General features: G+C 43.6%; 1 protein-coding gene across 2 annotated transcripts; it reads right to left on the bottom strand.

Moving 5' to 3' along the window:
* Positions 1–5630: 5630 nt before the first annotated feature.
* On the bottom strand, positions 5631–24627 carry cldnj (claudin j; the record flags this gene model as incomplete). Of its 2 annotated transcripts, none has more annotated exons than XM_084328435.1 (2): positions 24428–24627; positions 5631–6272 (listed from the first exon to the last, which is right to left on the bottom strand). In XM_084328435.1, the coding sequence occupies exons 1-2, from the start codon at positions 24518–24520 to the stop codon at positions 5631–5633; spliced, it is 735 nt and encodes a 244-aa protein (XP_084184561.1). In that variant the 5' UTR covers positions 24521–24627. The 2 variants fall into 2 exon arrangements, with proteins under 2 accessions (XP_084184561.1, XP_084184562.1); XM_084328436.1 differs by lacking the exon at positions 24428–24627 and adding an exon at positions 9900–10020 and having other exon boundaries at positions 5631–6302.
* Between the last annotated feature and the right edge of the window lie 769 nt (positions 24628–25396).

Below are 25396 nucleotides of genomic sequence, written 5' to 3'. Positions count from 1 at the left end.
ACCGTGTGATGTAAAAAAATATATAAAAAAAATAATATATATACTGTATATATACAGTATATTACAAATAGCACTCTTTGCTATTTGGAATATTGGTTAATAATAACAATACATTTCATGTAGCACTGTTCAATAGGATAAAAATACATTCACATTCAACAAAGAACAACAATACTTACAAAAATGTCTTTATTTATTAATTTGGATGGATAGCCATTTGAATTGAGATGAAGAACCATTCAAGTTTATTTTTAAATGTTTTCAACAATAAACATAATTTGTATTGCAAACATACTCAACACAAATCCCTGGAGTGTGACTGGTATAAACCACTTGAAAGTACTACATTAAACTATGGATGTACACAATAAACACTATTAAAGTAGTACATTAAACTATGAATGTACACAATAAACACTATTAAAGTACTACATTAACACTTTCAGCGCCAGGGGTCGCTATGCGCGTTGGGCCATTGTGTGCCAGCGCTCTGTTCAATGGGGATAAATTCCGGTGTTTGCAGTGCTAAACCTATATTAAATATTATAGCTATGGATCTAATAACAACGTCGATTGTCAGTGAGTTTCTTCCGGTCAACATGCAAAAAACAGATAATTTTTTCATCCATACATTTCCGTTTTATACTGTGGTGAATATGAGTATAGTTTTAGAGTGATCCTGTGTAATCCCAGGAAACTCCGCCAAACGGCGCTTTACTGCATTTCATTATAAATCGTGCCATTTCTCGCCTGATTATTGAATCAATCTGAAATCAACGCTAGATTATCTGTATTATGTTTCATCATGCATGCACGAAAGGGTGGGGGGGAGGTAGTTTTTCTATGCTTCGATCGCCACCAACAGCATACATTACACAGTACATTACAGACACACGCTGCGATTGCAGGGGGAAATTATCGGATCAACGCAAGATTGATAACATATAGTCCTTACCTTGTCTAGGATGTACTGCAAAAAGAATAATCCAATTATCTGATCGCCATTCCAAATACTGATTGAGATTGTGAATGGATATAGCGAATAAAAGAAATAACGATTAAAACCCGACTTTTCTCGGGTTTCGCGCTCAAGCGATGGCGACTTAACCCGACTTATCTCGGGTCTGGCGTCCATTGTGTTAAACTTTGAATGTACACAATAAACACTATTAACAGATTGAGCGCCATCTATTATCCTCATCCTGTAGTCAATGGGCCAGCTTTCCATTGCCTATTTTCACTGTGCGTCACTATGTTTGCAGAGCTATATCTATATTCTATATTATAGCTATGGAGACAATACTATGGTCATTTGACAGTCACTATCTCCCGTCGAACATGCAGAAAAATACTTAATTTTTCCATGTATACGTTTGTGCGTTATCTCGTGGTGAATATTGCATAGTTTCAGAGTGATCCGGGCTAATTCCTGAAAAGCTGAGTTATACTTTAGCTAAAGTCGTTGGCGTTTCTCGCCTGGACACGCTACTATTTTCAAATCAAATGTGACCAACTTCTGGTCACCAATCAAAAACAACACCGATTTGTTTTTAGGATTTCAAAATAATGATGCAACCAGCTCAAGGAATGAGGATTTGTTTTCTGAACAGAAAAAAAACCAATCTGATACCGTGTGATGTAAAAAAATATATAAAAAAAATAATATATATACTGTATATATACAGTATATTACAAATAGCACTCTTTGCTATTTGGAATATTGGTTAATAATAACAATACATTTCATGTAGCACTGTTCAATAGGATAAAAATACATTCACATTCAACAAAGAACAACAATACTTACAAAAATGTCTTTATTTATTAATTTGGATGGATAGCCATTTGAATTGAGATGAAGAACCATTCAAGTTTATTTTTAAATGTTTTCAACAATAAACATAATTTGTATTGCAAACATACTCAACACAAATCCCTGGAGTGTGACTGGTATAAACCACTTGAAAGTACTACATTAAACTATGGATGTACACAATAAACACTATTAAAGTAGTACATTAAACTATGAATGTACACAATAAACACTATTAAAGTACTACATTAACACTTTCAGCGCCAGGGGTCGCTATGCGCGTTGGGCCATTGTGTGCCAGCGCTCTGTTCAATGGGGATAAATTCCGGTGTTTGCAGTGCTAAACCTATATTAAATATTATAGCTATGGATCTAATAACAACGTCGATTGTCAGTGAGTTTCTTCCGGTCAACATGCAAAAAACAGATAATTTTTTCATCCATACATTTCCGTTTTATACTGTGGTGAATATGAGTATAGTTTTAGAGTGATCCTGTGTAATCCCAGGAAACTCCGCCAAACGGCGCTTTACTGCATTTCATTATAAATCGTGCCATTTCTCGCCTGATTATTGAATCAATCTGAAATCAACGCTAGATTATCTGTATTATGTTTCATCATGCATGCACGAAAGGGTGGGGGGGAGGTAGTTTTTCTATGCTTCGATCGCCACCAACAGCATACATTACACAGTACATTACAGACACACGCTGCGATTGCAGGGGGAAATTATCGGATCAACGCAAGATTGATAACATATAGTCCTTACCTTGTCTAGGATGTACTGCAAAAAGAATAATCCAATTATCTGATCGCCATTCCAAATACTGATTGAGATTGTGAATGGATATAGCGAATAAAAGAAATAACGATTAAAACCCGACTTTTCTCGGGTTTCGCGCTCAAGCGATGGCGACTTAACCCGACTTATCTCGGGTCTGGCGTCCATTGTGTTAAACTTTGAATGTACACAATAAACACTATTAACAGATTGAGCGCCAGCTATTATCCTCATCCTGTAGTCAATGGGCCAGCTTTCCATTGCCTATTTTCACTGTGCGTCACTATGTTTGCAGAGCTATATCTATATTCTATATTATAGCTATGGAGACAATACTATGGTCATTTGACAGTCACTATCTCCCGTCGAACATGCAAAAAATACTTAATTTTTCCATGTATACGTTTGTGCGTTATCTCGTGGTGAATATTGCATAGTTTCAGAGTGATCCGGGCTAATTCCTGAAAAGCTGAGTTATACTTTAGCTAAAGTCGTTGGCGTTTCTCGCCTGGACACGCTACTATTTTCAAATCAAATGTATATAATATGTATTATCGTTTTTTGATGCTCTGATCGCCAGTAAAGGCATTCGTTTTGAACACCACACACGCTGATCAGCTGGATCGATATGAAATCATTGTGGGATCAAGGTGGAATTGACGTCAGATAGTTCTTACCTTTGATCGGGGTTAATCCAAAAAGAATATTCCAATAGACCTGTCTCAAACCCTGCCCCTTTTCTTGATCCTCCAATCACAGCTGTCGCTTACCTCTGACTTCCTCGTACAAACTTTGCAACAAATTGCAACAGTAGCAAACTCAACTGATTTTGTATCCTCATTATGTCCTTAGTGAGGGAAAAAAAGTCCCAAGGAATCCCATCGTGGGAAAGTTTTGAAAACGACCTATATATATTCATATCGAAAAATGCCTGTTATAACATAGTGGTGAAAATTTTACTTTTAGATATCACTATAAAAACTCACAAGCTGATTACACACACAAAAACTTTGTTTGTACGAGGAAGTCAGAGGTAAGCGACAGCTGTGATTGGAGGATCAAGAAAAGAGGGCAGGGTTTTGAGACAGGTCCATTGTCTGATCGCAATTTCCAGTATTGATGTCCATCTGGTCCCTGACATGAAGTGGCACAAGATATGCCTCAAATGTGCTGAACGCGTTTCGAAGGGATCGGATGAACCGCTAGACTTGGCTTGGTCTAAATTCTCCGCCCGGAGGAAATTAGATGTGACACACAGTGTGAAATAAGGTTTCAAAGGGTGGACGATACTGCCACCTAGCAGGATGCGGCCGGTATTGCACTCTAGCGATCTCAGAATGATTTCCTCTGGTAAGACCGAGGTCTGTGAACCTGTAATGAATGAAAAAAGGATCTAAAAACGAGTTTACTCGTCTTTGGCACTCAACGCATGGCGGCCAAAAACGAGTTAACTCGTCTTTTTGCGCCCAATGTAGTCCAGTCATTATATGAAAAAACCTAGGACAAATTGCAACAGTAGCAAACTCAACGGATTTTGTATCCTCATTATGTCCTTAGTGAGGGAAAAAAAGTCCCAAGGAATCCCATCGTGGGAAAGTTTTGAAAACGACCTATATATATTCATATCGAAAAATGCCTGTTATAACATAGTGGTGAAAATTTTACTTTTAGATATCACTATAAAAACTCACAAGCTGATTACACACACAAAGACAAGAAAAAAAGTCAATCACAACTTCATTGAATTATTCTGTTTACTCATGCAAATCACACATTATCTTATTTGATATGCACCAATTAGCATACACGCCAGAACTAATCAAAACATTTGATAAAGAAATTTTTTTCTTCTTGGAATATTAGTAGATAGGCTCTGTGGAGCTCAGTCCACGAGGATGGGGCTCAAGGGTTTATGTCCGTGGGGATAGGTCCATGGAGATGGGGTTTTTTATAATAAGCGGAAATTACATATTTGTACAGCATGCAAAACACTACATGATTCTTGCACAAAACTACATGGGCTTAACATAAATTTGGTATGTCTGTATAGGGGAGGCTTGGTACCCATGTAACCCATTCCATTAACATATATTGAGGTAGAAGGCCAAGGGACCATTTGAAAAATGGTGATGGCCATATTTCCCTCCCCAAAAAATCGTCTTAACTTTGAATAATTAGGTATGTAGCCCCCTTTCCAATGAGGTAACATGACATGGTTGGTCTCATTGGAAACCCGAGGTTGTCTAGAATCAAATGGTATCTTTACTTTTGAGCTACCTCAAAATTTGAACGCGTCACAATCTCTGAAAGACAGTGTCGTCAGTGATCCTGCCAGCAATCAAGTACATTGAAAAAAAACACATTTCCTATGATGGGATTCCTTGGGACTTTTTTTCTCTCACTAAAGACATATTGAGGATACAAAATCAGTTGAGTTTGCTAATGTTGCAATTTGTCCTAGGTTTAGCCTAATTCTGGCCTATAATGACTGGACTATAGGGGTAACAAAACATTGAAAAAAAACACATTTCCCATGATGGGATTCCTTGGGACCTTTTTTCTCTCACTAAAGACATATTGAGGATACAAAATCAGTTGAGTTTGCTAATGTTGCAATTTGTCCTAGGTTTAGCCTAATTCTGGCCTATAATGACTGGACTAATGTGTTAAAGTACTACTACAATACATTAGACTATGAATGTACACAACATCTAAATACAATTCAAATACTACATTAAACTATGAATGTACATAACATCTAAACATGATTAAAGTACTACATTAAACTATGAATGTACACAACATCTAAAAACAATTTTAAAACATTGACTTACTATATGGCTTTGATATTCATGATATCATTATTATGATTTTCATACCATATAACACAATTCCCCATTGCAAAATTTCAGAATGTCCCGCCTCCCTTAGTGTTGCCATGTCACAGTTGAATTGGTGGATCACTATGTCAATCACATGTCAAATACCTGTCCCGAACTTTACCCTCAAACCACTCTCTGCTACCCCGCTCTCCCTCACACGTAGTTCTTGATGGCGTAGCCGCTGTGGGCAGGCGTCCTGGCCCGTGTGTACCCGCTGGAGGAGTACCTGACCCTCTCCGGAGGGCAGCTGGTGCACAGCATGGCCCCTCCGCAGAACAACAGGCCGGAGGTCACCCACCCTACGTAGATGGCTGCCCCCAGCTCCTTCTTCAGGACCTCGGGCACGCGCGGGTTGTGGAAGTCCCGGATGATGTGGTTGGCCGTCCAGGACACGGCAACCACAGTGGTGAGGCCTGCCAGGACGAAGGTGACCCCGGAGCCCAGCACCACCCGGGCTTTGACCCGTGGGTGGCTCAGGCAGTTGGTGCAGCGAGCACCCAGGAGGAAGACGAGGAAGCCAAGGCAGCCCAGCACCAGGCTGATGCAGACGAGGCCGCGGGACGCCTGGAGGTCAGGCGACAGGTCCAGCAGGGCGTCGTAGATCTTACACTGCATCTGACCGGTGTACTCGCTGACGCAGGTCATCCAGAGGCCCTCCCAGAACACCTGCATGACCACCAGGTGGGTCCCGATGAACGCCGTCACCTTCCACATGGGCAGCGCGCAGATCAGGATGGCTCCGGCCATGCCCAGCATAGACAGGCTGATGCCGAGCTCCTCCAGGGCCATGGGGGCGCTGTGCTTCTGCTGCTCACTCTATCAGACCTTTGGGGGGGAAACAGAGATAGGAAAGGAAAGGAAATCGTAGTTTATAATATAATTAATGGAGCACGCCAACATTAGGGGAAATGCAGAGGAAATGGTCAACGGTAAATGGTGCATTTATATAAGTTAGCGCTTTTTATCCAAAGTGCTTTAAATTTTGTTCCTCACATTTTACCAGTGGCGGTTGGAATGCCCCACGGGCCCCGAGGCGAGATTGACAGCTCGGCCCCCCCCCCCCCCCCGATATTTATTGTATTATTATAAAAAAAAAATAAAAAAAAAAAAAAAATCCAACATGAAACAAAACATATCACAATACAATAATAATACGTCAAATGTATATACTCTCTTTTCTGGACTCTTTTCGTATCACAAACAGTACTGTATTTGCAAATCTGGTATGTCATGTATAGATGTAGCACTACTGTCTATCTGTATGTCATTATGTTATAATGAATTGAAAATGGGGGACCCTGATGTAAACAAGACGAAAGTGTTTCTCTGGTCTGCATCCCCTTAACAATTGTATGTATTGAGCTGTACTGTATTGTACCCATTCTGCAATCTGTTAAATAAAGTTTTCATTCATTCACCATGACATGTTTAGGTATTTGGCCAGATCCAGCTTGTCTGTGATGAGAGTGTTTTCTGTCTTTATGATTGACTATCATCATTAGATATTTCAGTTTAGTTATTACAGTAGCTGGCTAACAGTACGTTAGTTGACTAATACCAGAGTCAGAATTGGGTAATATGCCGACTACTGGCAGTGATGCGACCTATGTTACCACATAACTTTTGTCATCTCTGGTACTATGCAGTGCACTATGCAAAACGGCAAAGAGATAGGTAACGTTCGTTAAGTGCCAAATTACCATCATCATGATACACCCTCACATAATTCACAAAGTGTTCACGTGCGCCACCCATGTGGTAACCTAGAAATACCATAGATTGTGGCTAGGTGGTAACGTATATGTTTTCTATGATCACTATGAATTGAAAATGGGGGAACCTGATGTAAACAAGACAAACGTCTTTCTCTGGTCTGCATCCCCTTAACGAGCCGTACTGTATTGTACCCATTCTGCAATCTGTTAAATAAAGTTTTCATTCATTCATTCATTCATTCACATTACGTTAGTTAGCATCCAAGCTAGCGTGATAACGTTAGTAGTACTAGTTAGCTTACCTGCAATAATGTTGTCATCGTCCTGGACAGATAAGACTTGTTAAATCATAATATATCCACACTTTGTGCTGGTCCTCGGTAAATGTCCCCTTTAGCTGCTCGGCGTCGTCGGATTTTAATACACCATGGTAGCGGTGGTGATGTGGGGGACCCTGATGTAAACAAGACGAAAGTCTTTCTCTGGTCTGCATCCCCTTAACAATTGTATGTATTGAGCTGTACTGTACTGTACCCATTCTGCAATCTGTTAATAAAGTTTTCATTCATTCATTCATTCATGTTTCAGGTGACTTATTATGTTGAACATAGCTTGCGATATGTTTCTCTGATGTCGCGTTCACGTTACGTGGGAAGAAGCGGAAGAACCAGAGGACATCTCGTTGCTACAACTAGGAAGCCTTCACGCATTGACTCGATCAAAACGCCCACATCCATACTTCCGCAATTCGTGACGCGAAGTGGGAGATATCGGGGTCTATAAAAAATCCCATATGTCCTAGTAGGAATTACAACTAGGAGGCTGACGTGAATGGTTTTTCCCAGTCGGAAGCTGATTCTTCCGATTCTTCCCACGTAACGTGAACGCGACATCAGAGAAAAATATCACCTCCGCGCTGCTTGTGAGATTTACGTGGCTACGTCACAGCCAAGGAAAGGGAGCGCTGGATTTGTGCAAAACGCCCTGTTCCTAAACCACACGCTATCAGTCGTACTCGTACCACAGTACTGGCAAAACGGGAGGAGCCTAGAATCAAAACAAACGCACAAGTCCCAGTTGCCGTTACCACCAGTTGTGTTCGATCCAGTCCCACACGCGAACGGCAACTCCATTCAGTCCCGGGCCTGGGCCCGGGGCCGGAGGGGGGGCCCGGGGCCCGGGCCCCCCCTCCCGCCAGACGGTGGGCGGGCCCTAAGGCAGCTGCCTCCCCAGCCGCGCCTATAGCTCCGCCCCTGCATTTTACCCATTCACTCACCGACGGCGGAGGCAATGCAAGGTGCTAACCTGCTCATCAGGAGCAATTAGGGGTTAAGTGTCTTGCTCAAGGACACTTCAACACGCTGCCCGGGAGGAGCGAGAATCAAACCAACAACCTCCAGATTACCAGAGGACTGCTCTACCTCCTGACCACTGTCGCCCCTATAAGATAGATACCAATTTTAGTAGAAAGCTATCCAGCTGCAAGCTAGCCTAGCTTAGCACAAATTAATGGAAGCAGACCAGTGTCGAGATTGTAAACTTTGAAACCCCGATCGGTAATACGATTAAAAAAGAAGTAAAGAATGAAACACTTTTGAGGTAGTTTATTATAAAAAATTAATGAACAAGGTACTAGTTCTGCAACACAGTTTATTTGACCGGCCGGCCAAAATCCAAATAAAAAGTGAGGAGATCTGCCTCTGTGTCCCAACCTCCTTCTCGTGACATGCTCTTTTTATGGCATATCATCACCTGTATCTGGCCCCATGGATAATCCTAGGCTGTTTAAATGTGTCTTGGGGCAAATGAGGATATTACAGCGTGTGTGAATTTTTATGGAGTAGAAGTGCACTGATACAAATCTGTGAGTGGCCATCTGGCTAGCTTGCACTAGGATGTCCAAGAGAGAGAGAATTTAAGGGAGCGGAGGAAGGAGTGGGATTTGTTTGTCAGGGAGTGAGAGGAGATTGTCTCTGCTATTAATTTATGTAATATACGTGTCATATTTCAACACCAGCTAACCTAGTTGTTGGCCAAAAACACCTTTCCTGGAATGTTAAGCTAGGCTAGTTGTCTGTATTTACTTCCATTTGTGCTAAGCTAGGCTAGCTTGCAGCCGCATAGCTTTCTACTAAATGTAGAGAGAGGAAATTGGTCTCTGTCTTCTTGTCTGACTCTGGAGAAGATTGTAAGCACATTTATATAATGTTGATGTGTTCCTTTGAAAATAATAATCGTTTGATTGATAACATCACTTACATCACGTATCCACAATTCGGGAAATCAGATTACAGAAAGATTACTACAAAGTGAGATATTGACCTTTTGAAAAGTGTAAACCTTTCACAAAATTATGCCTGCCTTGAAAGTAATTTAATTATTATCGAGGTTACTGTACAGATATTGACCATTTTAAAAGTGTAAACCTTTCACAAAATGATGCCTGCCTTGAAAGTAATTTCATTATTATCGAGGTTACTGGCTAGTTTAAGACCGTTCTTTGTAACATGGTTACATTTCAGAGGAAGTAGCCTAATCCTTAGCCCCTTTCATGACTGTGATGCACGCCAACAGGGTTTGGACGAGTGAATCCACAGTCACTTGCTAGTCCATAGCTAACCAACCTAGATTTACCATGAAGAACTGGTTATGCCCGAACTGTTCGTTATACAAGTTAGTATCACAGAGAAATGTCAACGGTACTCACAGTTGCATGAGGGTTTCGGACAGATATACGTGATAGTTTGAAAGCTCGGCATTGCTAATAAACATTTAAAATATTTTTTATAAGCATCACAGAGGCAGCGTTGCATCAAAATGGCTTCTTCTCTTCTTTGCATTTGTGACATGCCTGCGCTGTGATTGCTGGGCGCACCAGGCATGTCACAAATGCAGAAGAAGAGCGCAGGCATGTCACAAATGCAGAAGAAGAGAAGAAGCCATTTTGATGGGTCCTACTAATCACCACAAAGTACCAGAAAATACCCCAAAGTACCCCAAAGTACCCGAAAGTATACCCCAAAATACCCTATAATACCCCAAAGTACCCCAAAGTATACCCTAAAATACCACAAAGTATCACGAAATACCCCAAATAACCTCAAAGTTCCCCAAAGTATACCAATACCTCAATGTACCACAAAATACTGGCTCAGAGGTAGAGCAGGTCAACTAATGATCATATGGTCAATGGTTTGGTCAGTGGTTAGTGGGTATATATTATATTATTGGTAAGGAAATTGCACATCATTCTCATTCCTTATTGCACCTCCCTATTGCACCTCACCACTACAAGGTGGCACCACAAGCTAAGCTACCTCATAATTTTGTACCAGCTGTACATACTGTATATATAGATACACTGAACAATTTTGTTGTTTACACTTGTTTACGTACTTGACTTCTTGACTTTCTATTTTATACTTATTATACGTATTTTATACTATCTTGTTATTATCTAGCACACTCTCAGGAGCACACAGAAAGAAACATTTCATGCAAAGTATTCTGTATTCTGTATGACAACTAATAAAGAAACTTGAACTTGAACTTGGTTTGAATCCCAGCTCCTTCTGTTCACATGCCGAAGTGTCCTTGGGCAAGACACTGAACTCCAAATTGCTCCCATTGAGCAGGCTAGCACCTTGCATAGCATCTGGCTGCCATTGCTCTGTGAGTGCATGTGTGAATTGAAGGAGAGGCAATTATACTCCCATTCTGGCATCCCTGCACTGGCTCCCGGTACACTATAGAATTCACTTCAAAGTCCTCACTTTTACTTTCAGAGCACTCCACGGTCAGGCCCCTATCTACATCACTGAACTCATCCATCCCTACACCAACACCCTCTCACTCAGATCTGCCGATCAGCACCTCCTGGTGGTCCCCAGGTCCAGGCTCAAAACAAGGGGTGATCGAGCCTTCGAGGTGACGGCACCAAGGCTCTGGAATGCTCTCCCCCTGGACCTGCAAACTGCCCCCTCAGAAAACTCTTTTAAAAAACAGCTAAAAACACATATGTTTAGACAGGACATATATAGGCACCCTTTTTGTCCTCACTGTTCCTATCGTTTTTTTTTTATTAGTGACTGATGATTTTATTTAAATTATTTTATTCTATTATTTTATTTGGTTTCACTGTTTTTAACTGCTGTCTGTTGTCATTTATTTCAGATTTTTGTTCTTGTTTTTATATACTAGCTGTAGTGTAAAGCACCCTGTGCATTCGTGCTGTGAAGGGCTATATAAATTAAAGTAATTCATTCATTCAAAGCTCTTTGTGCAGGTAGGAAAGCGCTATATATGTGCAGTCCATTTCCCAAGTACCACATATTTTCAAAACAAATGTTTATTTTAATATATTATAATCTCCAAATGTAATAACATCTGTATTGAACACTGAACAAACAGTATACTTTTTTTATATTTTCTTGGGGTACTTTGGGGTACTTTGGGATATTTGGGGTATTTTGAGGTATATTTTGGGGTGCTTTGGGGTATACTTTGGGGTATTTTGTGGTACTTTGGGGTATTTTGGGGTACTTTGGGGTATTTTCTGGTACTTTGTGGTGATTAGTAGGACCCATTTTGATGCAACGCTGCCTCTGTGATGTTTACACGTTTATAAAAATTATTATTTAGGCAACCTCTACTCCTGTGTTTCAGTCAATCTGCAGTCATTGATTGATTGATTGAATTGATTGATTGATTGATTGATTGAAAACTTTATTAACAGATTGCAGAATGGGTACAGTACAGTACAGCTCAATACATACAATTGTTAAGGGGATGCAGACCAGAGAAAGACTTTCGTCTTGTTTACATCAGGGTCCCCCATTTTCAATTCATCGTAACTGTTATGGTTTGACACCGACCCCAAACGCAAACGGCACAGAGAGAGTTGTTTCAGAGTTAGCCAAAATCAAGGGCTTGTTTATTTACTGAGTAAACAGAAAGAATTTGGTGGAGAACAGAACAAACTGGGAAACAGGCATGTGAGGAATGTTTGCTGCTCTGCAGCTTCTCCCGGGGGGTTACGTCTGTGGAATCTGTCCGTGACGTCTGAGCCGCTCTGCAGAATCCTCCCAGCATATACTCCGGGGTGGTGGCGGATAGGGAGAGAGAGAGTCCGAGTTAGCTCAGTGCACAATTGGAAACTGACAGGTGACAGGTGAAGTGACTTGTCCAAACAGATAAATCCAAGTGACAGAATCTTCGGTGTGAAACACACAGTGAGCAATGTCCAAACAATAAATCCAAGTGACAGAATCTTCGGTGTGAAACACACAGTGAGCAATGTCCAAACAATAATAAATCCAAAGTGAATATCCAAAACAGGCAAAAAGGGTGAGAACAGTCTGAACGAAAAACAGGATCTCTTCAGTGCTTTAACACACACAAAAAACGATTGAATCCACTCTTTGCAAAAACTCACCAGAGCGCTGTGCGTGAAGCGAGCGGATCAAACAGGGCGAGCACTTCGTAACGGGGAAGCAGGTTCTCCAAACGGAATACTCCTCGAGAGTCCTGGGAGGCAAGGCACAGGGAAAGCAGCGACGGAAGGAAAACGGCAATGCAGAGAATATTTCAGAACGATCCAACATCAATAAATGGGGAATCAGGGTATATAAAGCCAAGGGGTGCTTAATGACAAGCTGTGACAGCTGCGGGATGAGATTGACCATTGCTCCAGAAGCGTGTGGCTGGGGGAGCACCAATCAAACGGCATCTACAGGAAGAAGCGTGTGGAGAGGAGAATGCAATTAATTAACCGAAATATCTTAAAGGAACAGAGCAAGTGGGTGGGGAGCGGACCAATCATCACAGTACTTTAAGAAGCCCATGGTGGGGAAAGAACCAAACCTCACAGTACTCCCCCCTCCACGGGAGCCACCCGGCGACCCACTCGGCCCCGGCCTGCCCGGACGGGACCGAAGGAAGCCGGCGATCAGGGGCACTGGAGAGGGGGACAAAGACAGAGGCCCGGAGAGGGGGACCGGAGACGTGGACAGAGGACCGGCGAGGGAGGCCGGAGACGGGGACTGGGACCCGACAGCGGAGGCCGGGCACGGGGACAGAGAACCGGCGAGGGAGGCCGGAGACGGGGACTGGGGCCCGACAGTGGAGGCCAGGCACGGGGACAGAGGACCGGCGAGGGAGGCCGGGGACGGGGACTGGGACCCGACAGCGGAGGCCGGGCACGGGGACAGAGGACCGGCGAGGGAGGCCGGAGAAAAGCCTGGACTCCCGTTCGGCCAGGCTAAGGCGGTTGCGTCCCAGCTGCATGGGTTCCTCCTCGGTCACGGCTCGGGAGGGAACAAACCCACCAGTCACGGAGGGGGCAGGACGGTCAGCACTGTAGAGGCGGCCGCCGGGAAAGGGAGCCCCTGAGCGGAGGTCGATGGCACAGTCGTAAGGCCGGTGAGGCGGAAAGACCTGAGCCCTGGACTCACTGAAAACCTCCTCGAGGTCGTGGTACTCGGGGGGTACGTCTGGGGTACTGAAAACCTCCTCGAGGTCGTGGTCCTCGGGGGGTACGTCTGGGGTACTGAAGACCTCCTCGAGGTCGTGGTACTCGGGGGGTACGTCTGGGGGTCCCCGTCGTGCTCGCTCACGCCTTCCCTCCTGGAGGCGTCCGTCGATGCGAATGGCGAGGCTGAACAGGTCCTCGAGGGACTCAGGTTCTTCCCGGGTCGCGAGCTGGTCCCTGACTGCGTCGCTGAGCCCCCTCATGAAGGTAAGACGAAGTGCTTGGTCGTTCCAACCGCTCTCCACCGCCGCCAGTCTGAACTCCAGCACGTAGTCGGTAACCCCGCCGCTGCCCTGCCGGAAGGTACCCAACCGGGCTCCAGGGTCCAGACCACGGGCTGGATGGTGGAACACCCTGCGGAGCTCAGCCACGAAGTCTGGGTAGGAGAAACAGAAGTCTGCCTCCATTGCCCAGGAGGAAGTGACCCACTGGGCTGCCCGGCCTGAGAGCAAGTTAGTCATATAGGCCACTTGGGCTCCTCTTGAAGTGAAACGACTGGGTTGATGACGAAAAACCAACTCACATTGCATGATGAATGTGGCACAATCCTCGAAGTTGCCGTCGAACAGCCGTGGTTCGGAGAGACGGGGCTCCCGAGGTGCGGGATCGGGAAGCGCGGGGCCTGCCAGGGCTGCGGGTGATGCTCCGGCCGAGGCTCCTGAAGGAAGTGGGGTTGCAAGCAAGGTGTTAATGGTTTCACTCAGTGCTTGTAAGTGGAGGAGAATACTAGACTGCTGGCTAGCCAGAGCCCCCAGGGACCCCTGAATAAGCAGGACCTGCTCTCGGAGTTCCTGTACAGCAGCCGCAGCCGCATCTAGCTGTAGGCTGTGTTCCTTGATTGACTCTAGCTGGACTGCCAACGCTGTGCTGACTCTCTCTGTGTCGGCTGGGGTCGTCATGGTTGGATCGTAATGTTATGGTTTGACACCGACCCCAAACGCAAACGGCACAGAGAGAGTTGTTTCAGAGTTAGCCAAAATCAAGGGCTTGTTTATTTACTGAGTAAACAGAAATAATTTGGTGGAGAACAGAACAAACTGGGAAACAGGCATGTGAGGAATGTTTGCTGCTCTGCAGCTTCTCCCGGGGGGTTACGTCTGTGGAATCTGTCCGTGACGTCTGAGCCGCTCTGCAGAATCCTCCCAGCATATACTCCGGGGTGGTGGCGGATAGGGAGAGAGAGAGTCCGAGTTAGCTCAGTGCACAATTGGAAACTGACAGGTGACAGGTGAAGTGACTTGTCCAAACAGATAAATCCAAGTGACAGAATCTTCGGTGTGAAACACACAGTGAGCAATGTCCAAACAATAAATCCAAGTGACAGAATCTTCGGTGTGAAACACACAGTGAGCAATGTCCAAACAATAATAAATCCAAAGTGAATATCCAAAACAGGCAAAAAGGGTGAGAACAGTCTGAACGAAAAACAGGATCTCTTCAGTGCTTTAACACACACAAAAAACGATTGAATCCAAAAGACTGTCTTGCAAAAACTCACCAGAGCGCTGTGCGTGAAGCGAGCGGATCAAACAGGGCGAGCGCTTCGTAACGGGGAAGCAGGTTCTCCAAACGGAATACTCCTCGAGAGTCCTGGGAGGCAAGGCACAGGGAAAGCAGCGACGGAAGGAAAACGGCAATGCAGAGAATATTTCAGAACGATCCAACATCAATAAATGGGGAATCAGGGTATATAAAGCCAAGGGGTGCTTAATGACAAGCTGTGACAGCTGCGGGATGAGATTGACCATTGCTCCAGAAGCGTGTGGTTGGGGGAGCACCAATCAAACGGCATCTACAGGAAGAAGCGTGTGGAGAGGAGAATGCAATTAATTAACCGAAATATCTTAAAGGAACAGAGCGAGTGGGTGGGGAGCGGACCAATCATCACAGTACTTTAAGAAGCCCGTGGTGGGGAAAGAACCAAACCTCACAGTAACATATATGACATACATGACATACAGATAGACAGTACTGCTACATCTATACATTTATGACATACCAGATTTGCAATTACAGTACTGTTTGTGATACAAAAAGAGTCCAGAAAAAAAAGTATATTCATTTGACGTAGAAACTGTACATTGGATTGGGTAGGTGGGGGTGGGGGGGGGACTGTACATTGGAGGTGGTTGGGTGGGTGGGGGGGGGGGGGGTTGGGTAGGAGTGGGGGGGGGGGGGGGGGTTGGGTAGGAGGGGTGGGTGGGGGACACTGTACAACTGTACAAACAAAACTGTACATTGGATTATTGACAAGACCATACTTGGTAATTTACTGTACATTGGAGGGGGTTGTGTTCGGACATTTACAGGGGCCAGTTTCGAGTTGCAGTCTCCCTTAGGTGGTTTTTTAGAGTGTTTTTGAAAGTGGGTAGTGATTCACATTCCTTTACAGCTTTGGGTAGGGCGTTCCACATTGATGTGACATAATTGCGAAACGTGTTTAGTCCCTTGTTTGAGCCGAATCTGGGTTTAACATGATTTGTGGAGCTCCCTCTGGTGTTGTGATCGTGGTATTCACTGACCTTTGGGAAGTATTTTGACATGTACATGGGTACCTTGGTCGTGTAGTGTATCTTGTAGACCAGGCCCATTGCAAGTTGCTGTACTCTGTCGTCTACTCTAAGCCATCCTAGGTTGTCAAAGTGGGCAGGGGTGAGGTGGGTTCTAGGAGTAAGGTCAAGCAGTAGTCTGACCAGTTTGTTTTGAGATGTTTGTAATTTTGTTTTTAGCGCCTTTGAGGTGCTTTGGTACCATGAGGTGCAAGCATAGTCGTAGTACCCTTGAATGAGTGCTCCTGCTAGAGTCTTCAGGGTATTCTTGTTTACCAGTGAGGAGATCCGGTACAAGAATCGAGTTCGTTGGTTGACTTTTTTTATTACATTGGATGCCATTTTGTCACAGGAAAGATTTGCCTCTAGGATGGAACCCAGGTAGGTAATATCTTCTTTCCTTGTGACAATATTGTCACCCACTGTAACTGAGAAGCCGTCGGTCTTGCTGAGTTTGTTATTTGAACCGAAGAGAATGGACTCTGTTTTGCCCATGTGTAATGATAGTTTGTTATCAGCGAGCCATATGCAGATTTTGCCTAGTTCTGAGCTGAGGGTTTTTTCAACCTGTAACTTGTTCTTGTCAGAGACCAGCAGGGCTGAGTCGTCCGCAAACAGGAACAAGTTGCAGTCACAAGCTGACGACATGTCATTTGCATAAATTAGGAACAGTAGCGGACCTAGTATGCTTCCTTGTGGAACACCACAGCTTACTGTGAGGGGGGGGGATAGGGTACCGTTTACATAACATGAATATCTACTGTAGTTGGCATCGCTATGACGTTTTATCTTATTGTGTGTACTATAGTTTACATCTCCATAACCTTGTCATGGCAAAGCTGTGCATTAAGGTAAAACGCCACTAGATTGCAGTATGACACCAAAGATGGAACTTTGGTAAGAAAAAGAACTGAGGCACAGAAAAAAGAAATAACAAAATGGATGAAACAACAACACACCAAGTCTTGTGTGTTACATTGTTACAAAAGGCCTTGATACAAATTACACCTAATTTTTTTTACCTTTTATTTGGCAGCTTTTAGCTCTATACAGAACTGTTAACAAATGGGGATCAATCTAGCTCCAAAAGGCACTGAAAGGTACTGTAGTAAAAATTAAATAAAATAAAAAAAGATTCCCCTGTGCAAACGGGCAGCTTTTGGTGTTGTAGGGATATTTTGCGTTTAGAGGTTATAAATTAAATAAATAAACCAGAATCTAATCAAAATAATGTAGGCAAGATCTATTGAATTATTCAATATGTAAAACACATGTATTTGGTGTTTTCAAAATAGATAAATAGTTCCTCATACTGGTGATATGTGAACAGTCACAAACAAAACCATAATCACATGTTAAGAAAAAGAAAAGCAAAACAACGCTGTCGACAATATTGGGACTTTTCTGCAATAATATGAACTATTAATACCCAGTGTAATTAAGACTTTAGAACACTCAGTCACCAAAATGTCATTGGCTTACACTCATTTACAAAACCTTCCTTGGTCTGACCCCTCCTTATTTGATACACCTGGTAAAATTGTTATCTACTCCCTATAACACCAGAGCTATAACAATTGTCTGTTCTGCTTCATGTCTTACATACATTTACATTTTATTTGGTGTGTATCTGTGATGTATGTATTGTCTGTGTCCAATTGTCTTATCTGGATTGTTCCCCTCAAAAACTACACTGTAAAATCTCATATTCAGTTGACTCAATTAAAAAAGACAACACAGCAAGCTTAGTTGGAAAAATAATAATAAAATAATTTCAGATTTCTTCCCTTTTATTTAAGTTTTTTTTTATTACAGTGTACCAGATTCTTTTCCTAGGTGATGATTAATTAAATCCAGTCTAGATTTGATGGAAAATATGAGAAATACGAGACACTTTAGCCTCACCTCACCTCAACCCCTTCCTGTGACTGGATGTCACAACTCCCCCCAACACACACACACACACGCACGTGTACACACACTTGCACGCACACAAACACTTGCACGCATGCACAGAGCCACACACACACACACACAGGGTTGTAGCTCCAGATTCTGGGCCCCATGAAAGAATGTATTTGTAGGCCCCCAGTGAATGCGAGCGCGCGTTATTTTTGGCAATTTTTTTATTGATGAAAACGCATAATATGGTTTTTACCTATACATTCGGATCAGCAGTTCAGCACCTGCACTGTTGGTGGGTGAGCCTAGTAAAGGATGTCGCATTGCGTTCATCTTCAATGAATGGACCAATGCAATAGTCTACCAAAGCCCCCCCTCTCTCTCTATATATCTCACACACACACACACACACACACACACACACACACACACACACACACACACACACACACACACACACACACACACACACACACACACACACACACACACACACACACACACACACACACACACACACACACACACACACACACACACACACACACTTCAGAAACAAACATAGTATCAATGAGAGCATCAATAATACACCTGAGTGATGTCTAGTAAAAAAAAAAAAAAAATGCTGGGCCCTTGGAATCATCCTAAGCTACCCCCCCCCCCCCAGCTACGCCCCTGCACACACACACACACACACACACACACACACACACACACACACACACACACACACACACACACACACACACACACACACACACACACACACACACACACACACACACACACACACACACACACACACACACATACCAGTCCTCTTCTCTAGTGTTTTTGGACATCATAATTATATGACCAAGAACAACACATCAGACACAGAAGGCTGCATTCATGCTGGCATGACATGGAGCTAATCAGTAAAGTGCCTGTATGGAGCTCTGGTGACAAGTTATGCACAAATAACAATGTGTATGTATCAAAGTCATGCCTCCAAGTATAGCCCCTTTCGTGACTGCTGATGCATCAGCTGTCACGAAAGGGGCTAGCCTCCAAGATGAATTAACTGTTAAAAGAAAGTGGAGTGGAGGGGATTTTCACAAGGGGGCGCCAGAGGAGAGAATGAGGAATTCAGGGTGCAATGTCAACTCTCAGACCTATGACACAGTATCACCATAGAACGAACCGAGACGAGGAAGTTGAGGAACTCTCTAGCTACTTCCATCACCAGCTCTGGGAAAATAAACAGACAAGGGACTCTACGAGATGAATAGAGTGAGACGTAAAATTATTTATACCAGTAAAAGTAGAGGACGCTTTAGCAACAGATTTGCCATGTTTAGGGTCTTAGAAACATATTGACTTTGAACTCGGAATGTCATTCAGCTGATCTTTTTCAAAAGGGATCCATCTTTGTTATATTTTGGGGGCATACTGATGACTTATTTCACCTTTTCTTGACGATTTACAAAAAACAAGGGTCAAATCAAATTAGTTTAGCAAAATTTGTTTCACTAATGATGTGAATGACATCATTGTGTTGAGTTTTCAGTGAGGACATCGGCAGTCGGCACGCCTTCCATTAATTTTCCCACCTGTCTGACTCACCTGTACAGCACGACGGCAACAACAACAACAGGATGTAGACTCACTACTGAGCAATAAACACACTGTATATATATATATAGTTTTCTTTATATATATATATATATATATATATATCAAGTTTCAAGTTCAAGTTTCTTTAATAGTTGTCATACAGAAGTACAGAATACTTTCATACAAAATGCTTCTTACTGTTACGCTCCAGAGACTGTGCTAGACAAGATAGTATCAAATAACATAGTATAGCATGTAATTTAGAAGAAGAAAATGAGGTCACAGTGTTCGGTATAGACATATGTACAATGTTCTGAGTTACCATATAATATACAATACTATGCAGTGTACTAATGTACAGTACTATATAGTGCAAAGCAGAAATGGGATGAGGTACAATTTAGGTACAATTTACAGTAAGGTGTACGAGTTGTAGTGCAATCCTTCATCAATAAATATAAAGTGTGGGGAATGGGTGCTACAGTGTGTTTGTTTAAAGTGGGTGTGTGCTATAAAGTGTGTGGAGTGGGTGCTACAGTGTGTTTGTTTAAAGTGAGTGTGTGCGTGTGGATGTGTGTGCTATGTGCGTTTGGTGGTTGTTGTTGTGTAGTGTTCATTGTTCGTTTAGCAGCCTGATGGCCTGGGGATAGAAGCTTCTTCTGAGTCTTTCTGTGCTCGCCTTGAGACTCCGGTATCGCTTGCCTGACCGCAGCAGTTCAAAGAGGCAGTTGTTCGGGTGACTGGAGTCTTTAATGATTCTCTTAGCCTTGCCCTTGCAACGCTTGTTGTAAATGCACCATCCCGCCAGGACCTTGACCTCTTCCAGGTAGGCCCTCTCGTCGTTGGCAGAGATCAGGCCCACCACCACTGTGTCGTCAGCAAATTTGATGATTGTATTGCTACTCCGCTGAGCCACACAGTCGTGTGTGTACAGGGAGTAGAGGAGGGGACTCAGAACACAGCCCTGGGGGGCCCCTATGTTGAGGGTGATGGATGAGGAGGTGCAGTGTCATAGTTCAAGCCCAGGTCCCTGAGCTTGGCTATGAGTATGGAGGGGACTATGGTATTGAATGCCGAGCTGTAGTCGATGAATAGCATTCTCACATAGTTCCCCTGCCTCTTGTCCAGGTGTGATGCTGCTGTGTGCAGCACATGGGCTATGGCGTCCTCCGTGGACCTGTTGGGGCAGTATGCAAATTGCAGGGGGTCCATGTTGATGGGGAGGGAGGAGCAGATGTAGCCCTTTACTAGCTTCTCAAAGCACTTCATGGCTATGGAGGTGAGAGCTACAGGGCGGTAGTCGTTGAGGCAAGCAGGCTTGGATTTTTTGGGTACAGGGATAATAGTGGACTTCTTCAGGCAGGTGGGGATGACAGCCTGTTCTAAGGACAGGTTAAATATGTCAGTGAATACTGGGGCCAGTTGGTCGGCACAGACTTTTAGGACGCGGCCGGGGATGCCGTCCGGACCTGCTGCCTTCCTGATATTCACTTTTTTAAAGGTCCGCCTCACCTCATGCTCTGTTACCCTGAACACTGCGTCTCCATCAGCAGCCGACCCCCCCCCCCCCCCCCCATTGCTGTGGCTTGTGAGCTGGTGTTGTTATTACCAGCATCAAACCTCGCATAGAAGGTATTGAGGTCATTTGCTAAGGAGATGTCACTGTTCAGTTTGAGGGAGGCGCCTTTGTAGTCTGTCATCGTTTTGAGCCCCTGCCACATAGCTCTAGAGTCAGCTTGTTCAAACTGGAGTTAAATTTTATCCCTGTAGCGCCATTTGGCCTCTGACACTGTCCTCCTTACGTTGTATCGCGCCACCTTGTGGTCATTCATGTTGCCTGCCACTAGGGCGTCGTTGTATGCTTTGGTGCGCTCTCTCAGAGCTTCACGGACGGATTTGTCTACCCAGGGTTTTTGATTTGGGTAAACTCTCATTTTGGTAGTGGGGATTGTTTCTTCCACCAAAGTACAAACATAGTCCAGCACTGTCTCCGTGTAGACATGAATGTTATCTGTGTCGCGGAACACGCTCCAGTCTGTGCAGTCAAACGCAGCGTGGAGCGTCTCCTCTGACGTCAAATCCCATTTCTGCACCTCTCGCGAGACTACAGGAGTACTTTTGATTCTCTGTTTGTACATTGGTGAAAGAAAAATGGACGCGTGATATATATATATATATATATATATATATATATATATATATATACTGTATATATATATAGTTTTCTTTTTTATATATATATATATATATATATATATATATATATATATATATATATATATATATATATATATATATATATATATATATATATATATAATTTATATATTTTGAACAGGGCAATGTGCTATCTACACTCAAAGCTTATTTAATTGATTATTTTAGACTCATAATATATACAGTACATATAATCTGACAGTGTAATGATGAATTGATTTTCGATTTTTGAATGGGAATTCTCATACTGTGGACTCTAATGTGAGACATCTGTGATAATGGATTAATTAACAGTGGTGTCAGATGACTAATCTTTGGCATTTTAAAAGGTGGCTCAACTCTTTCCACATTTCCTGTGAGAACAACGTAACTTGACTCTCTTCTCCTCCCTGATGTCCATTCCGATAACATGAGACATAAGAAAGCAGCACTAAGCAGTAAGCCTCCAGTAGACAGTGAACTAACTCCAGCAATGCACACTTACTTCACACATTATTCATAGTTGTTTATGGCTGTCATCTTGTCTCGTCTCTGTATGTCATCTTGTCAGGTATACTGGCTATACTAGCATGTGTTTGTGTATGTGTGGCAACTGAATTCCCCTTCAGGGACTAGTGAAGTAGACTATAAACATTCCATTCCATACATTTACTTCAGATTATCTCTTTGATTTTAGTCTCTCTTGAGTCTCTCATCTTATTATCTAAAGATGGTAAGTTAGAGTGTAGTGTTCACTCATAGTTAAAGACAGTAGTGGTTGAGTCCTTTATTATCTAAAGATGGTAAGTTAGAGTGTTGTGTTCACTCATAGTTCAAGACAGTAGAAGCTGAGTACTTTTTTATCTAAAGATGGTCAGTTAGAGTGTTGGGTTCATTCATAGTTAAAGACAGTAGAGGCTGAGTACTTTATTATCTAAAGATGGTAAGTTAGAGTGTTGTGTTCACTCATAGTTCAAGACAGTAGAGGAGTACCATTGATTTGGATTGATTTGAAAACTGCACATGTTGGGTCGTCCAAAACATTTAAAAACAAACATATATTATTATTCAGGGTTCAATTGTGGGCGTCTACATACCCGCGTCTGTACTAGCGTATGTACCAATCAACGATAGCAAATACACACTTTTCAAAAACTCACAACCTATAGTAACAGCCTATATGACAGTTTTGAAGCATTGAGATGAGTAAATTGAGGGCAATATTAACTTCATTTTACACTTCAGACATGAATATCATTACTTCCTCCTTTTAATCTCTTGTTCTACATTTTCTTTTGCGCCACCTATGACCCTTTTAATGCAACCAATGGTGGACTATTCTTTAGACGCAACACGTGTCAAACAAAACGGGAGGTCGATATGCCTCAAAGCCACTAAGTCCTCAGGTTTGAAGGGTGAACAGTGATCCCTGACGTTATTTCCTGTTAAACAGGTTCTCACAGTGATCCGTTTGAATCACAAAGTGAGCATTTGTTTCGCTCAAACAAACTATGGAAGGAAACTCACACTTCAATTACAGGTCATTTATTACAATTATTTGTGAACATAGTACAAAAATATTTATATAAACAACAATTATAGAAAACATCTACTCTATAGCCTACACCACACTCATAAAAGGTTTGCTACTGATTACAAATAGGCAACATTGATATTTACACAATCTTAAACAAACAGTGACTTAAAGTACACACATTCCAGGCATGATTCCCTGGGGTAAAAGACATTTGAAATAAAAAAGCTGAAGTGCATATTTCCTGTATACTTCCTCTCTGGAAGTATTTTTTCCTTCATAATTCACAGCCCCTATTCTTCACGCCATAAAACACCTGTCAAGTTGATTTCGACCTGTCCCTTTTAAAGCTCTCAGATGTAAGTCTTCGTTGGGGTAGAGGATCGGACTGAGTCCAGCTTGCTGCAAACTCCGGTTGACCTACCCAACAGGTAATTCACCGAAGGAGCTTTGCCCTCCTTGTGGGGACAGTTGGCGCATAGCAGCCCCCCTCCCATGACCAGCAGTATCCCGGCGCCCCAGCCGATGTACAGAGCGGCACCGAGCTCTCTCCTCTGAGAGTCCACCAGGACGGGGTTGTAGAAGTCCCTGACGATGATGCTGGCGGTCCACGACACGGGGATGAGGCACATGATCCCGCTGACGATCAGCACGGCCCCGGCAGCCACCGTGGCCTTGGCCTTGGCCTGCTCCTCCGCAATGAAGTTGGTGCACTTCCCGGCGGCGAAGGCCATGAGGAGGCCGGCGACGCCTGTGACGATGGACACCACCACCAAGGCCCTCGCCGCCTGAAGGTCTGAGCCCAGGGCCAGCATGGAGTCGTAGACCTTGCACTGCATCTGCCCCGTGCTCTGGACCACGCAGCTCATCCAGATGCCCTCCCAGATGGTCTGGGACGTCACAATGTTGTTGCCGATGAAGGCGGTGACCCGCCACATGGGTGCGCCGCACACAACGATGGCCCCGATCCATCCGAACAGGGCCAGGGCGCTCCCCAGCATCTGCGTGCCCATGGAACCCATCGCAAAAGCCGTGTCACCTTCTTCGTCTCTTCTCCGACTGCTCTGTGAGAGAATATTGGATGTCGATCAGGCGTTTGTGTGCGTCTGAGGCAGGAGAAGAAAGGGAGGGTGTGCTATGCCCGGACACTTTAGAGGCCTCGCCAGACAATACCAGCCGCACAGGATTCTTTGTGCACAGTGGACAATAACAGTGGGGGTTTCAATTATTATCCTGTCTGTAGATTTGGAATCGTCTTACAAGAGCTTTTATTCACGCGCCCAATGAGGAACGAGGATGTAGTTTGCTACTGAAAATAAACTGGGTTGCAAATGTAAGCACCTTGAGGGTACTGTACTGCCTTGGGTTTGTTTGTTTGTTTGTTTGTTTGTTTGTTTATTTGTTTGTTTGTTTGTTTGGCATACCGTCAGACCGTGCAAGGCATGGACATACAGTAATGCCTAATTTATACTCAGACGTCAAAGTGGTTGCGAAAGTTTGCGGACAGCGCAGAGTTGTGATTGGATGCCGCCCTGGAGTGGGCTGGGCCACTCCACGTTCCTCTGACGTACTTCCATATTTACAATTTAACATCTTGGGAGCTTGGTCGGAGCATTCCATGATCGATCGTGATTAACTACATTACAAACACGGACTAGATCGAAGAAAGTATAGCAATTTGTACAACACAACACAATGCAGTACAGCCACCTAGTGGTTTGGCAGTGTGCAGCAACCCACGCATTGAACTACGTATGGAAGTATGGAAGTCTATCTCCCACAAGCTAAATATCGACGACAGCTGATGTTGAAGCTTATCTCTGCCTTACGGGTGTGAAGAGTCCTGGATGTGCAGAGAGAACCTATTAAGAACAAAAGCCTGTAAAGAGACTGAGTTT

The sequence above is a fragment of the Notolepis coatsorum genome (assembly GCF_963971535.1).
Source record: "Notolepis coatsorum genome assembly, chromosome: 1".
Classification (NCBI taxonomy): domain Eukaryota; kingdom Metazoa; phylum Chordata; class Actinopteri; order Aulopiformes; family Paralepididae; genus Notolepis; species Notolepis coatsorum.
The sequence above is the reverse complement of the archived record's forward strand: the minus strand, read 5'-3'. Positions and strand labels throughout refer to the sequence as shown.